The 12,947-nt window shown below is 42.8% G+C and overlaps 1 protein-coding gene across 4 annotated transcripts in view; it reads right to left on the reverse strand.

Moving 5' to 3' along the window:
- KIF16B (kinesin family member 16B) overlaps positions 1-12,947 on the reverse strand; it is a 307,106-nt gene that overhangs the window by 111,118 nt on the left and 183,041 nt on the right. Inside the window, exon 18 of one of the 4 annotated variants that reach the window (XM_025400348.1) lies at positions 4-36. The exons of the other annotated variants lie outside the window; for them this stretch is intronic. Within the exon in view, the coding sequence (XP_025256133.1) occupies positions 4-36 (33 nt within the window). The remainder of the gene's footprint in view (positions 1-3; positions 37-12,947) is intronic. 4 annotated transcript variants of the gene reach the window in all.

Below are 12,947 nucleotides of genomic sequence, written 5' to 3' on the forward strand. Positions count from 1 at the left end.
TACCTTAGACAGATGGGTCCTTTTATAGGGAAAAGACTGCCAGGGAGGTAGAGAGAGAGAGAGCACAGACATCAATTAAGGAAAGCATTTAATAGGAAGGAATATCAGGAGAAAAGCAGTAAGGTACTTAAAAGCCGACAGCCATGCACAAATTGAAACATCTTTTTATAAATATAACATTTCCCAATAATTTCATGAAACAAACACTCCACTCCAAAAAGTTAGCTCTGTTATGTTTTACACTTCTCACACTTCTCAAGATAATCATAGTAAATAACTGAGTACCAACAATAATTATAAATAGTAATCAAACTGGCACCTTTACTACTTTATAGATAGTTATACTGCATGTAGGTTCATCAAGTTCCTGCTATAATTAATAGTTATGCAACATAGGAGTTATGGGGGTTGTGAGATTGTGAACAGATTCATAGTGGTGGTAAAATAAAGGGATTTAGGTCATCGGGAATTTTAAAGCAACTCACTAAAATAATAACACAAGCTGATTTCTTATCAAATATTATATTTAATTATTGCAAAGTTTATTCTTATTAAGCAGCAGAAACTGTATTTCTTTATTTTTTTTTCAGGGTTGGGATTGGGGTTGGGTCAGACACTGCCAGCTACCCCACCTCCCCCAGCCCACCACGCTTGAACTATAATTCTTAAGCTTATACATTTTTCTATTGTGGTAGAGGGCAGATACAGCTAAAAAGCTTGGCTACAGAAAAGTCACCACAAATCTTCTTCCTTGAATAATGTGCAAAATTCAGATTGGAAACAACTACTTAGTCATGAGTGAACAAACACTTCAAATAGTTCTCTTTCCAGTTTAATCATGTGGGGAAATATTGAGAGTAAGATGTCTGGTGGATTTCGTTTTGGGGTTGTTTTTTGAGACAGGGTCTTGCTTTGACGTCCAGGTTGGAGTGCAGTGGTGTGATCATGGCTCATTGCAGCCTTGACCTCCTGGGCTCAAGCAATCCTCCTCTCTCAGTCTCCTGAGCAGCTGGGACTACAGTATGGTGGCGTTTTTAGGCAGAACTATCTCTTACATGGTAGGTGCTGTGTGGGGTGATTTGCAGATAATCTCCCTCGTCCACCCAGCAAATTCTAAAGGCAGCAAACAGTATCTCCATTTTACAGATGAGGAATCCAGAAGTTGGGATATGTTGAACACCTTCTCCAAGGTCACAGAGGTAATAGGTAGTGGAGCCAGGATGTGAACTCATGGCGGCCTGCTTCCAAAATACCACCTATTAACTCAGTTTATGAGCAATGTTCAAATTTGTGATATAAAATAAAAGTATTAAATATCTCATTGAAACTTGTTAGATAACAATATATTTATTCTTCTGACAAACAAAAATAATCTGTACCTTAGCATGAGAAATCAGCCATATAAATCTAAATGAAAAGCATTTGCCAGTCATGAAGGCTAGCCCATATGCAATTGCATTAAGTAGTCTTAGGACTTTGTTAAAATTAAAATTTGATCATTCCTTTTTATTTAAGAATAAACAGAACCTTAGGAAGGATTCCAAGTTGGTATCTTCACACTTCAGTAGAGTTCAGTCTTTCTAGAGATATTTACATAGTCAAAAAGAATCACCGGACGGCCGGGCGTGGTGGCTCAAACCTGTAATCCCAGCACTTTGGGAGGCCGAGACGGGCGGATCACGAGGTCAGGAGATCAAGACCATCCTGGCTAATGCGGTGAAACCCCGTCTCTACTAAAAAATACAAAAAAAATACTAGCCGGTCGAGGTGGCCGGCGCCTGTAGTCCCAGCTACTCGGGAGGCTGAGGCAGGAGAATGGCGTAAACCCGGGAGGCGGAGCTTGCAGTGAGCTGACATCCGGCCACTGCACTCTAGCCTGGGCGACAGAGCGAGACTCCGTCTCAAAAAAAAAAAAAAAGAATCACCGGATCAAATACTTTTTAAAACCTAAGAATTTCCCTAATGGAATGAACTGTACTCTTGATTTTATTTTCTGTGAACGAGAGCTCAGTGCGCACACCAGTAGAGCTGGCTTTGACAGTGTCACGTGTGCACAGCCAAAAATGCTACACTGAGCACTGGGCGTTCGGATGGAAACCTACCATCTGAGGACTGTTTATAGAAACAAGTTCTGCGCATCACAAACTGGAGCCTGTCGTGGGGTAGGGGGAGGGGGGAGGGATTGCATTAGGAGATATACCTATGGTAAATGACGTGTTGGTGGGTGCAGCACACCAACATGGCACATGTGTACATACGTAACAAACCTGCACGTTGTGCACATGTACCCTAGAACTTAAAGCATAATAAAAAAACAAATAAATAAAAAAAGAAAAAAAAAGCGAAATGACATCTGGAACCCTGGCAGCAAAAACAAACAAACAAAAAAAGAAACAGGTTCTGTGTTTGACAGTCAGCATGCCCTCCGTCACTTGTTCTTCCAGCCTTAGAAAGCATATTTCTCATCCCTTTTAACAAAGCAGGAAACTGAGGCTTAGAGTACGTAAGCAGCAGAGGCAGGACTTGAATTCAAGTTCGGTAATAAAATCTCTGCTGCCAATCACAACTGTTGCTACTAGTGAGCTGTATGGTCTCAAGGAAGCAATTAGTTCTGAGTTTTAATATTTAATGTGACATTTTAACTGAGCAACTACTTTTTAAAAATTGAACACAGTGTCAAGTACTGTGTTAGGCAAGAGGCTTCAACAGTCTGTAAGAGAGATGTGGTCCTGTCCCCACCAGGCTCCGGGTCTGTAAGTGACAGTCAGAGTGTCAACATATGAGCATGGGGTACTGAGCCCAGAATTTGGTAGTACCTAGGATCAAGCAGAGCTTCCTGAAGAAGCATATATCTAATCTGGGTCATTCTTTCTCTTGCATGATATAGAAACTCAAAGAAAGCTAATAAAATCAGATGTGGGCTTGCTATAGGAGAGGTGGCAAGATATGAAGTTCAAGAGGACAACAGAAGCCGGACAGTGAAGAGCCTTGGATGTTACGTTAATGACTCTGAACTTGATCTTAAAGGAGGTGGCAGAAAAATGTCTTGGGCCAGGACTGTTGAAGAACACATACTCCTGGTGTTCTGTAGAAAACAGATGGGTGCAGGAGCAATACAAGAAGACAGAGACAAGTTAGTGGTAGAAACTTAAGTAGATGACAGAGCAGGACCCAAGTCAACTGTTTGCCTTGATCCTAGGTACTACCAAATTCTGGGCTCAGAACCCCATGCTCAGGTGTGACACACTGACTGTCACTTACTGATCAGGAGCCTGGAGGGGACAGGGACCACATCTCTCTTACAGACTGTTGTAGCCTCTTGCCTAGCACAGTACCTGACATCGTGCTCAATTTTTAAAAAGCAGGTGCTCAGTTGGCCAGGCACAGAGGCTCACACCTGTAATCCAGCACTTTGGGAGGAAGGTGGATCACCTGAAGTCAGGAGTTTGAGACCAGCCTGGTGAACACGGTGAAACCCCGTCACTACTAAAAATATAAAAATTAGCCAGGTGTAGTGGCGGGCACCTGTAATCCCAGCTACTCGGGAGACTGAGGCAGGAGAATGGCTTGAACCCGGGAGGCAGAGGTTGCAGTGAACTGAGATATCGCCACTGTACTCCAGCCTGGCAGACAAGAGCAAAACTCCACCTCAAAAAAAAAAAAAAAAAAAAAAGTAGGTGCTCAGTTACAACGTCACATTAGATATTAAAACCAGAATTTATTAGCCTGGTGCGAGGATAAAGAAGTGCGCAGTGGCTCACGCCTGTAATCCCAGCACTTTGGGAGGCCGAGACGGGCGGATCACGAGGTCAGGAGATCGAGACCATCCTGACTAACACGGTGAAACGCCGTCTCTACTTAACATACAAAAAATTAGCCGGGCGCGGTGGCGGCGCCTGTAGTCCCAGCTACTCGGGAAGCTGAGGCAGGAGAATGGTGGGAACCCGGGAGGCGGAGCTTGCAGTGAGTGGAGATCGCACCACTGCACTCCAGCCTGGGCGACAGAGAGAGACTCTGTCTCAAAAAAAAAAAAAAAAAAAAAGAAGTGAAGCTCTCTCCTGATACTCAGCAGGTCGAGCTGACAAAACTTGGCAACTGGTGGCATTTTGGTGGGGGTGGTAAAAAGAAAGAAAAAGGCAAAGATGACCCTCAGGTTTCTGTCCAACTCCTATAGGGGGTAGGAAGGCAGAACATAATTACAAAGAGACTGAGTCCAGAGATCAGCAGGTGTGAATACAAATTCTAGTGTTCTGAGACCATGAACAAGTTATTTAACCTTGGATGCTTCATTGCTATAGAGGCTGAAGAAAGTAACAGGCCCCACCTCAAAGGGCTATAGCCAGGATCAAGTGAGACGCGACATGTAAGATGCCTGCCTGGCACCTGGACACACCAGGGGCTGAGTGTTGCCTCGCACTGCTATGGTTCACCGAGATGAGGAGAGCAGTTGGCGGGGGGGCTGGGGAGTGGCAGCTGTAGCAGTGCTGGCGCTCAAGGTGGGAGAGGCCAGGGCAGCGGTTGACACTCACTGAAGCTAACGACCACAGGGGACTCACTCTATACCTGGCACTGCTCTAGGTACTGTGAATTTAATCCTCACAGTGACTGTGAGGTCACTGTTATCATTTCACACATGAGAAATGGCAACGTCACTAGTAACTGGCAGAATTGGGTTTGATTCTAGAGCCTACAATTTTAATTTCTTCTCTGTCCTGCTTTCAAGGTAAGTTCAGTTTTACACACACAGAAGCCAGTGTTTACAAAGGGTCATCCAACTGAGATGTCCAACAGGCAGCACGATACATGCCATAAGCAGGTATCAAGGCTGAAGATGTGGACTTGGCCTTCACTGGCATGTAGACAAGAACTGGAGCCCCAAGAGTGGGTGAGGTTACCCAAGACACACGTGCAGAAGGAAAACAAAGGAGCTTACTGCGAAGTCAGAAAGATCACAGACTTCGCAGTGACTGGCAGAGATAAATGGCCCTCTAATGAGGCTGGGAGTGAGCAGTTAGAGATACAGAGAAAAATCAGGGAAGGGCAGACATATGAAAGCAGAGGGAAGAGGGTGTCTGAAGAAAGAGAAAGAGATCAGTAGCATGGAATAATCCAGGAATGCCAAGTAAAATGCAGAGCCCAAGGAATACCCAATGACCTTCGCTATGTGGAGGTTCATCTTGGAGAGACCTTTGCTGGGCTGGGGCTGAACTGCAGAGGTCTGAGGAGTGAGTGAGAGGAAACTGGAGACAGTGAATGTAAATATAGTAGAGTGCTTTCTTGGTAGGTTTAGTTATAAAGGGAAGGTGGTGGTTTTAGGAGAATGGGTGCTCATTTTAACACACGAAATAGACTTGTGCCTAAATCCTTGTATGAACTTGTTCATAAATCCTTGTATGAACTTGTTCATAAATCCTTGTATGAAAAAGCAGGAGACAGAGAGATTGAGTGAAAAACTGGAAAGAGGCTGGGAATATCTGATGGACAGAGAGGTCTCTGAGCGGGCAGGAAAGGAAAGGGTAGCACCATGGGTGAGAGCAAGGGTTCGGGCACAGGTGCCAGCCCAGACCAAATTCTGGCTCCTATATGACCATGGGACAATCTCTCAACTTTCCTATGCCTCAATTTCCTCATCTGAACACAGGCTCAAAAATAATCTTAGTTCTCAGTTGGTGAGAGGATCCAACAAGAGTACTCACAACCACTATTAACTTAGTTAATAAATACTAGCTATTAATCCTATAGGATCCATAGTACAGGTAGGGGAAGTTAGTCTGAGAAAGGCAAAAGGGGAGTTCTTTCATTGGGACAGGAAGAAGAAGAAAAGGATGAATGCAAAGCAGACGTGGGATTTAAAGGTGCTGCTCTCTTAGGACTCCTGTGTTCTATACGGAGTCAGAAACAAGCTCCTCTGCCTAATGACTCCTCTTCATAAGAGTGAGGAGAAATAATGGAGGGGTTAGAAGTAAAAGAGTCAGGAAAATTATTTCTAATAATGAAGAGGCCAGTGGGCAAGAGAACTGATGGAGGAAATGAGCAGAAAGGCCTGGCTGGGCATCATTCAAGCTTAGAGACTTAATTTACAGGGGCACTGATCTCTGTGTTGATGTGGTTTTCTCCGTTGCACTGAGCTCAGATGTCTAGATATAGGCTTAGGGCAGGGAGATAGCGCAATGGTTCTAGAATCAATGGGACTCACATAAGTGGAAGAACAGAAGGACCATCTGATGATCTGGGAAGCAGATGGCTCAAGTGCTGGAGATGAGGGACTTAATTGGATAGGGAAGTAAATGGAGACAAGACAAGACTTACAGGAAAAGTGAGAAATCAAAGAAAGTCTCCAGGCTGAAGAAGGGAGTGCTATTTAAGTAACTAGATTGCAGGATGAGTTAGTTTCAAAGAATCACTGAAGATAATATCACAACTTAGAATGATGAAAGGCTTAGAAGGAAATGTCTGGAAGGGGAGGAGAAGGCAACAGTACAGACAGGCAAAGAGTGCGAAAGGCAAAAAGCGGGACAGGCAGATGTCCCAAGTGAGGCTCAGAAGTGCTCCAGTGGGCAGAGGAAGGATGGTCTGGAGCAGCTTGGAGGAGGATCTAAGAGTCTCCGGGTTGGTGAAATCACAGGTCATCCTTAGGGGAAGCCTTCACTTATTGGGATGGAGAAAGGGAAGTATGTGCATTAAGGGAAGCTGTCAAGACCAGGTGCTTGAGGCCATTGCTCTGGCCCCTGAAAGTAGTACTGTAAAGTACTGAGTCAGAAATCAGAGAGAGAATACCATTTTAATTCTTAATGAAGACTTGTGATTTCCTTTCTGTGACCAGTCTCTAAATAGGTAGAAACTTTGGTTGTTTTCTACTGAAAGCAAAATACCTTTGGTAAACAATGATACCTGTTTCCTCAAAAATAAGAGTAACATTTAAAAAACAAACAAAAAATACCACAAAGATGTTCAGTCTTAAATCACAAACAGTATGAGGGGAGAGTCATTCCAAAGTTAGAGAGTATTTTTAGATATGCAGTGATATGAGTTGCTGCTCACATTAGATCACTTCTGTTAAATATTACATATTTAATAATCATACTCCAAAATGCACCTATTTCCATAATCAATGATAATTACTTGGGATAATAAACCTCAGTAGATTGTAAAATATAAATGTGAGTGTGTCATTATCAAGGAAAGAACATCAAGAATAATTGTATTTGAAGGTGGCTTCATTTTAAATATGTGTAATTCATTATCTTACTTTACTGGAATTATCATGGCCCCCTATTCTAATTTCCCAAATGTTATAACTAAAAGGAAACCACAAAGGATGTAATTTTTGCAGGTGTTTTTAGCATTTTAAAATGACACTTGGAAGTATACTTACTGTGTTAAGTCCAACAAAAAAAGGACAGGACAGCATACAACCTATTATTTTTTAATCAGAGATAGCCTTTTCTTTTACATTAAAAGAGATCTATCATTTTTACGTATAACTGCACATATTTCAATTAATCTTTCTGTTATCATCGGCAATAAAAAAATGAGCGAGTGGGAATGTCTCAGCTTATACCATAAAGAGGGAGGAACGGAGGAAGGAGGGAGGAGAGAGAAATGAGGAAGATTTAAATGAACTGAAAGCATAAACACCTGCATCCTTGTGTGTCTTCATAGTCATTCATGTTGTACCTATGATGTCGTTTCACTTTCTAAACAGAGTATGACTACCCAGGTCCAGTCAATGCTTGAGCAGGCAGTTGCAGTGCAGGTAGATAGGGAGGGTAACGGAAGCTGAGTCCAGCCCACAACATGCATGGAAGGGAGACACCCTGGCAACAGAGGCGGTCTCCCTATGAGACAGTCATATTGGTAAAGTCCCTGGCATGGATATTACTCTATTATCTCAGTGGGCATAGGATCAGATAAGGAAAAACTTCTTGGTCAATGTGTAGGCCTGGCTTTTTCCTAGGTGACTTTTAGGTTGTTGTCAAATATAGGGATTACTTCATGGGCGTGCGACCCATGCAGCTGCACAGGGCCCTGTGCTCAGACAAGTCCCATACTTGATGCTCTGCTGTGGCCACCTTTAAATTCGCAATGATATTAGAACAAGAGGCCCAACTTTCAACAGGTACCGAACTCTGCAAATTATGCAGATAGTTCTCATCAAGCATATGTCATCTTTGAAAGAACTCCCGGCCTTGTGCCTGGAATGCTCAGTGGTATTCCTCAGTCCAGATCTGGTAAGGAACTAGAAAAGCACTAGAACTCAGTGGATGATGTTTCACCTTTCCCTGATGCTTCACTAGGGTTTAGGTTCCAACTACAGAGGGTTCTTCAATGGTTTAGACAAAAATGTTGACCTTTTCACCACACTACCATCCCCTAGGAAACTTGAGTCATCTCAGGCACCTCACAAGTGAGTGAATCCCATGGAGACGAGAGGATCTTAAAGACTAAAGAGAAAGTTTGAATTTGGGTGAGGGGGTTTGTGCTTGTCCTATCCAATCTTCTTCCCAACCTTGCAAACCCTAACATTCTAGATGTTCCTTGAAGGCTAAGCAGAAAGCAGTTATTTCACCCAGGGTAGGCTCTGGGAGACTGAAGAAAAGAAGAACCCAGCCATCCATCGGGTTTCCAACTCTTCATGGAAAGGCCCTGAAGTCTTTCCTATGTGAATCAGCTCTCAGCAAACTTTCATTAGAAAGCTAGGAATAGCTGTTTGGTAGACACCATTGGAATTTCTACACTATTCACTCCCTCTCATCCTTTTTCCAAATCATTGTCAGGGTATCCCACAGTAGGTGGACTTACATAAAATTACAATTCAAGGTGTGTGTATCAAGATGGGGGTGGGAGACAAGAAGTCTCACAATGCAATTTAATCTAGAAGGTTGTGAAATTAAACCCTCTTAAATAAACCTCAGAGTTTGTAACTTAAAAATTCAAAGCACTCTGGGAATGATTTTCTAACAAATTTCCAAATCCCTGGTCTAGAAGGTACTCACTAAAGACTTTCCAAGGAGCCGGTCTTAAGCCTTTTGCATTCCAAATGGAAAGTGCCCTAAGAAACAAGGATTGGTTTTTAAAAAAATAATAAAATTTGATATCATAAGCATTTTCACTAAGTTTCTCCCCGGCCTATTTCTCACAGCAGTGGTATAACTTGCTCTGAAAATGACAGCTAGGAACATAGATGTGAAACCCAGAGGTTTTCCTAATCAAGCGAGAGGATCACAGGCAGTCTGAACTTGATAAGGACTTGAGATAGATCATACACTGGACTCATACACACCCCGCCTCCCCTGCCCCTCCATCCTATTTTACAGGCCAGGAGAATGAGGCCCACAGAGTGTGAGACAGAGGGCCCAGGTGACCTCCTTTTGAGAGTCAGGACTCAAGCCCACCTCTTCCAACTTCTCATCCATTCTTCTACCCAGCCCGGAATTCTATCTTACCTTCTCAACCAAACCATGGTACTTTTTATCCCAGAAGGAGCCTCTCAAAAGTTAAAAATGATCCAATATTGCAAAATATATCTCTTTCCATTGGACAAACCAGAAGAATGCACCACATAATTTTCCTTCCACTTCCTTCAGCCACGCATTCTACACATACAATAAAACTTGTCCTGGCACCTGCTGTGAACAGGCAGGACTCTGAGTGGAATAAAGAATGGACAGCATGCCTTTGGGTACTCTTAAGTGAGTGAAACAGAGTGAAAGGAAGCATGCTCATGTATCGATCACACACAATGTAAGGAGGCCAATGGGAAAGGGCATGTTTTCAACAGGAGATGGGGTGGAGGGACAGCATTTACAGGGATGAGAGGAAGCCTTGCAGAGGAGGTGTTGTCTGAGCTTGGCCTTGAAAAATGGATGGAACTGTGATGAGCATAGTGTTGTGGGTGGGGGAAAATCCAGTGGAAGAAAAATAGGAGAAGGAAGACAAATGAGAGGTACACAGAGGAAGCTGTACAGAGCCTCAGTTGGCTACTGCTCCAATTAAATAAGAAGTGGTGAGAAATAACAGGGAAGTTAGACTGTGAGCAGAATATTAAAGGTCCAGATGACACACTCTCGAGGGCACCTTCCTGAGCAAGCTTCTCTTCCGCCGCCCCCGCCCATGAGTCCTCTATCACAGCACGGAGCAGGACTTTCAGAAACTGCTGGTTCACTCACCCATAATTCACCTAGTCAACATGCCAGGCACTCTCCTAGGCACTGTGGTCTCAGCAAAAGAAATCAAGTCTCTTCCCTCATAAACCTCTATACCAGTGTGGGGTTGAGCTCACTAATACAGAGTGAGTATGCCGTGAGATACGTACTCTGAAAAAGCATAAAGCTGGGGAAGAGGAAGGACTGGGAAGAGGACACTCGGGAGAGAGCTGCACGAAGGAAGTGAGTGGCCATGACGATGCATCTGGTGCCAACATGAGAGACGAGCCAGGCCACAGGCCAGGAGGGGATGTGTGCAGGACAATGGAAGTACAGAAGGACCACATGGTGCCAACAGGAAAAGAAACCAAGGGAGGGTGGCCACAGGAGAAGAATCATGGCCCAAGAGAGAGCTAGGGTGGACACCATCCAGGGCCTTACAGGTCACAGAGGGCAGAGGTTGTCTCCCCCTCCACTGGGGTTTTCAGAGGACGGAGATCCCCACCTTGGCTGACTGTGTATCTTGAGGGCTTTTTGTAAGGCACAGAGTAGGTTTCAACCAATGATTGCTGTGGGTAGTGTTTTGAGGTCAGTGGCATGAGCTTGACAGCCAGAAACACAATGACAAGGAGTTACAGACCACCTGGGTGAGACGGTGTCAACCGATGTCCGTCTCTTTGCCATAAGAAATAACTTTTAATACCCTGCACACTCCCATGTTTAGAATAATTCACTGCAAAAAATTTGGAAAACACAGGTAAGTGTCTCGCACCATGACTCCTTTATTTTGTTCCCAGCCCTCAACCTTTCCGGCCATAAAGATGCACTCACAGAGAAAAGCCTACCAGAGAGTCTATTTTTTAATCATCTCCTCATAATATACACCTTGGACAAATCACCAAATGATTATTATTCTACAACATAGTTTAATATCATGGAATTCTATAACATAGATGTACCATGATTTATGTACACAATTTCATATTGTTGGAAATGTACATGGGAAATTATCCTGAAAAACTATTTTGGTGAGGTCTATACTGGGTGGCCCAAGAAGAGGCTGGTTTAAGGAAAGAAACACTGTGCACATTTGTGGGTAGAGGGAAAAGAGAACAGAGAAGGGAAACTTGAAGATGCAAAGAAGACTCATAAAAGGCACTGCAGTTCCTCTGCCATGATGATACACTGTTGAAGTGAAGAGCTTTGCAAGTCCACCTGACACACGCGAGCACCTCTGAGATCGCACAAGAGAAAGACAACACGCCAACACCCCTAACCAGGCAATGCTGAGATGTGCGCCTCAGTATCTCAGACCAGGGCTGCCAGGGGTCTCGGGGCACCAGCCTGTCCGCCACGCCCAGCTCTCTGTTGCAGTGCGTTTTCTTTTCTAGGTATCTGACGCAGTGGTATATTCCTTCCTTTCCTTACTTCTCTCCCTGACGTTTCCCTCCTCATTCCTCCCCATGTGGCTTTAATTTAAGCAGCAGCTGCCACCAAAAAAAGAATTCTGGGTGTGGATTTAGCTGACAAAATAACAAGGTAGACCAAGATTTATATAAAGAATTAATTGAAATGTTACCAACAATTTACATGGGAAAAAAAGGAAATAGTTCTGAATGTCCTTAATGATTAGTCAAAAGTTAAATCAGTGATGATATAAACATAAAATGAAGAATCATATTCAATGGTGTGAGAAAAAGCACACAATAAAATGTTTAAAAAAAGTAGAAACTGTATATTTAGTGCAACCTCAATTCTGTTTTTTTAAATACTCTATATAATGCACAATTACAATATTTGATGTACACTTAAATATATGTACTTAAAATATAAGCAAACATTACAAATGTAAACCAATCATTTTTTTCTTGGTGAAAAGATTATGAATACTTGTGATTACTTTATTCATTTCTGAATCTGTTACTTTTTATAATAAGCATTTCACTTTATAATGAGAGTAACTACCTGTTTAAAAAATTTTGTTTAATCTATACTGAGTACAGCAACTGTTTTACTTCTGCTTTGCTTCTATCAATCTGTGGTTCATTTCCATTTATTTCCAACAATGATGACAATTAACCTTAGGTCATGAGATATGGGAGTTGCTGCTGGTGACTAAACATATGGTGTCACTGACTTGGAAGCCAGCCATTCCAGGTTAAGAGTCATGATCTGTGATAAAAGGACGGTATGGAAGTTCCTTAGTTCCTTGTCTGGAAACAGTTCACACATACACACATTCAGTCAAGAATTATTCCCTTAAACACCTACTCAGAAGTCAGAATACAGTACTGAGAAAACCAGACTCTTTCACTTACCACTAAATACAGAGACCAAGAGTAGACAATTGCACAAACAGATATAATCACCAACTACTTAAAGTGTTAACAAGAAAAGATAGAGGATGCTATGAATAAGTAGGCCAGGAGGTAAAATTTGGATTGCGTTTGGTAAATCCTCTTCGAGGAAGTGACATTTAAATGGAGATTTTGGAGACCATGTAAGATTTAGTTATGTGAAGAACCAGTGGACAAATGGACAAGTGTTCTAGGAGGAGAAAATAGCATATGCAAAGACCCAGAAGCAAAAATGAATGTGTACAACTGGAAACCTTGACTGAATTAGCAACATGTTCTAATCAAATGAGTTAACAAATTACAGAGCCGCTGACATGTAATCAAGTTAATATGTTACTGCCATGGAAAATCATGCTGTCATGTAGGGCTAGGAGGAAACCTCTTTCTCCCACCATTGCCTATAACTGCCATTCATCATTTCACCAGAACAGTCTCATTTGCTCAG

The sequence above is a fragment of the Theropithecus gelada genome, chromosome 10 (genome assembly GCF_003255815.1).
Source record: "Theropithecus gelada isolate Dixy chromosome 10, Tgel_1.0, whole genome shotgun sequence".
Lineage (NCBI taxonomy): Eukaryota > Metazoa > Chordata > Mammalia > Primates > Cercopithecidae > Theropithecus > Theropithecus gelada.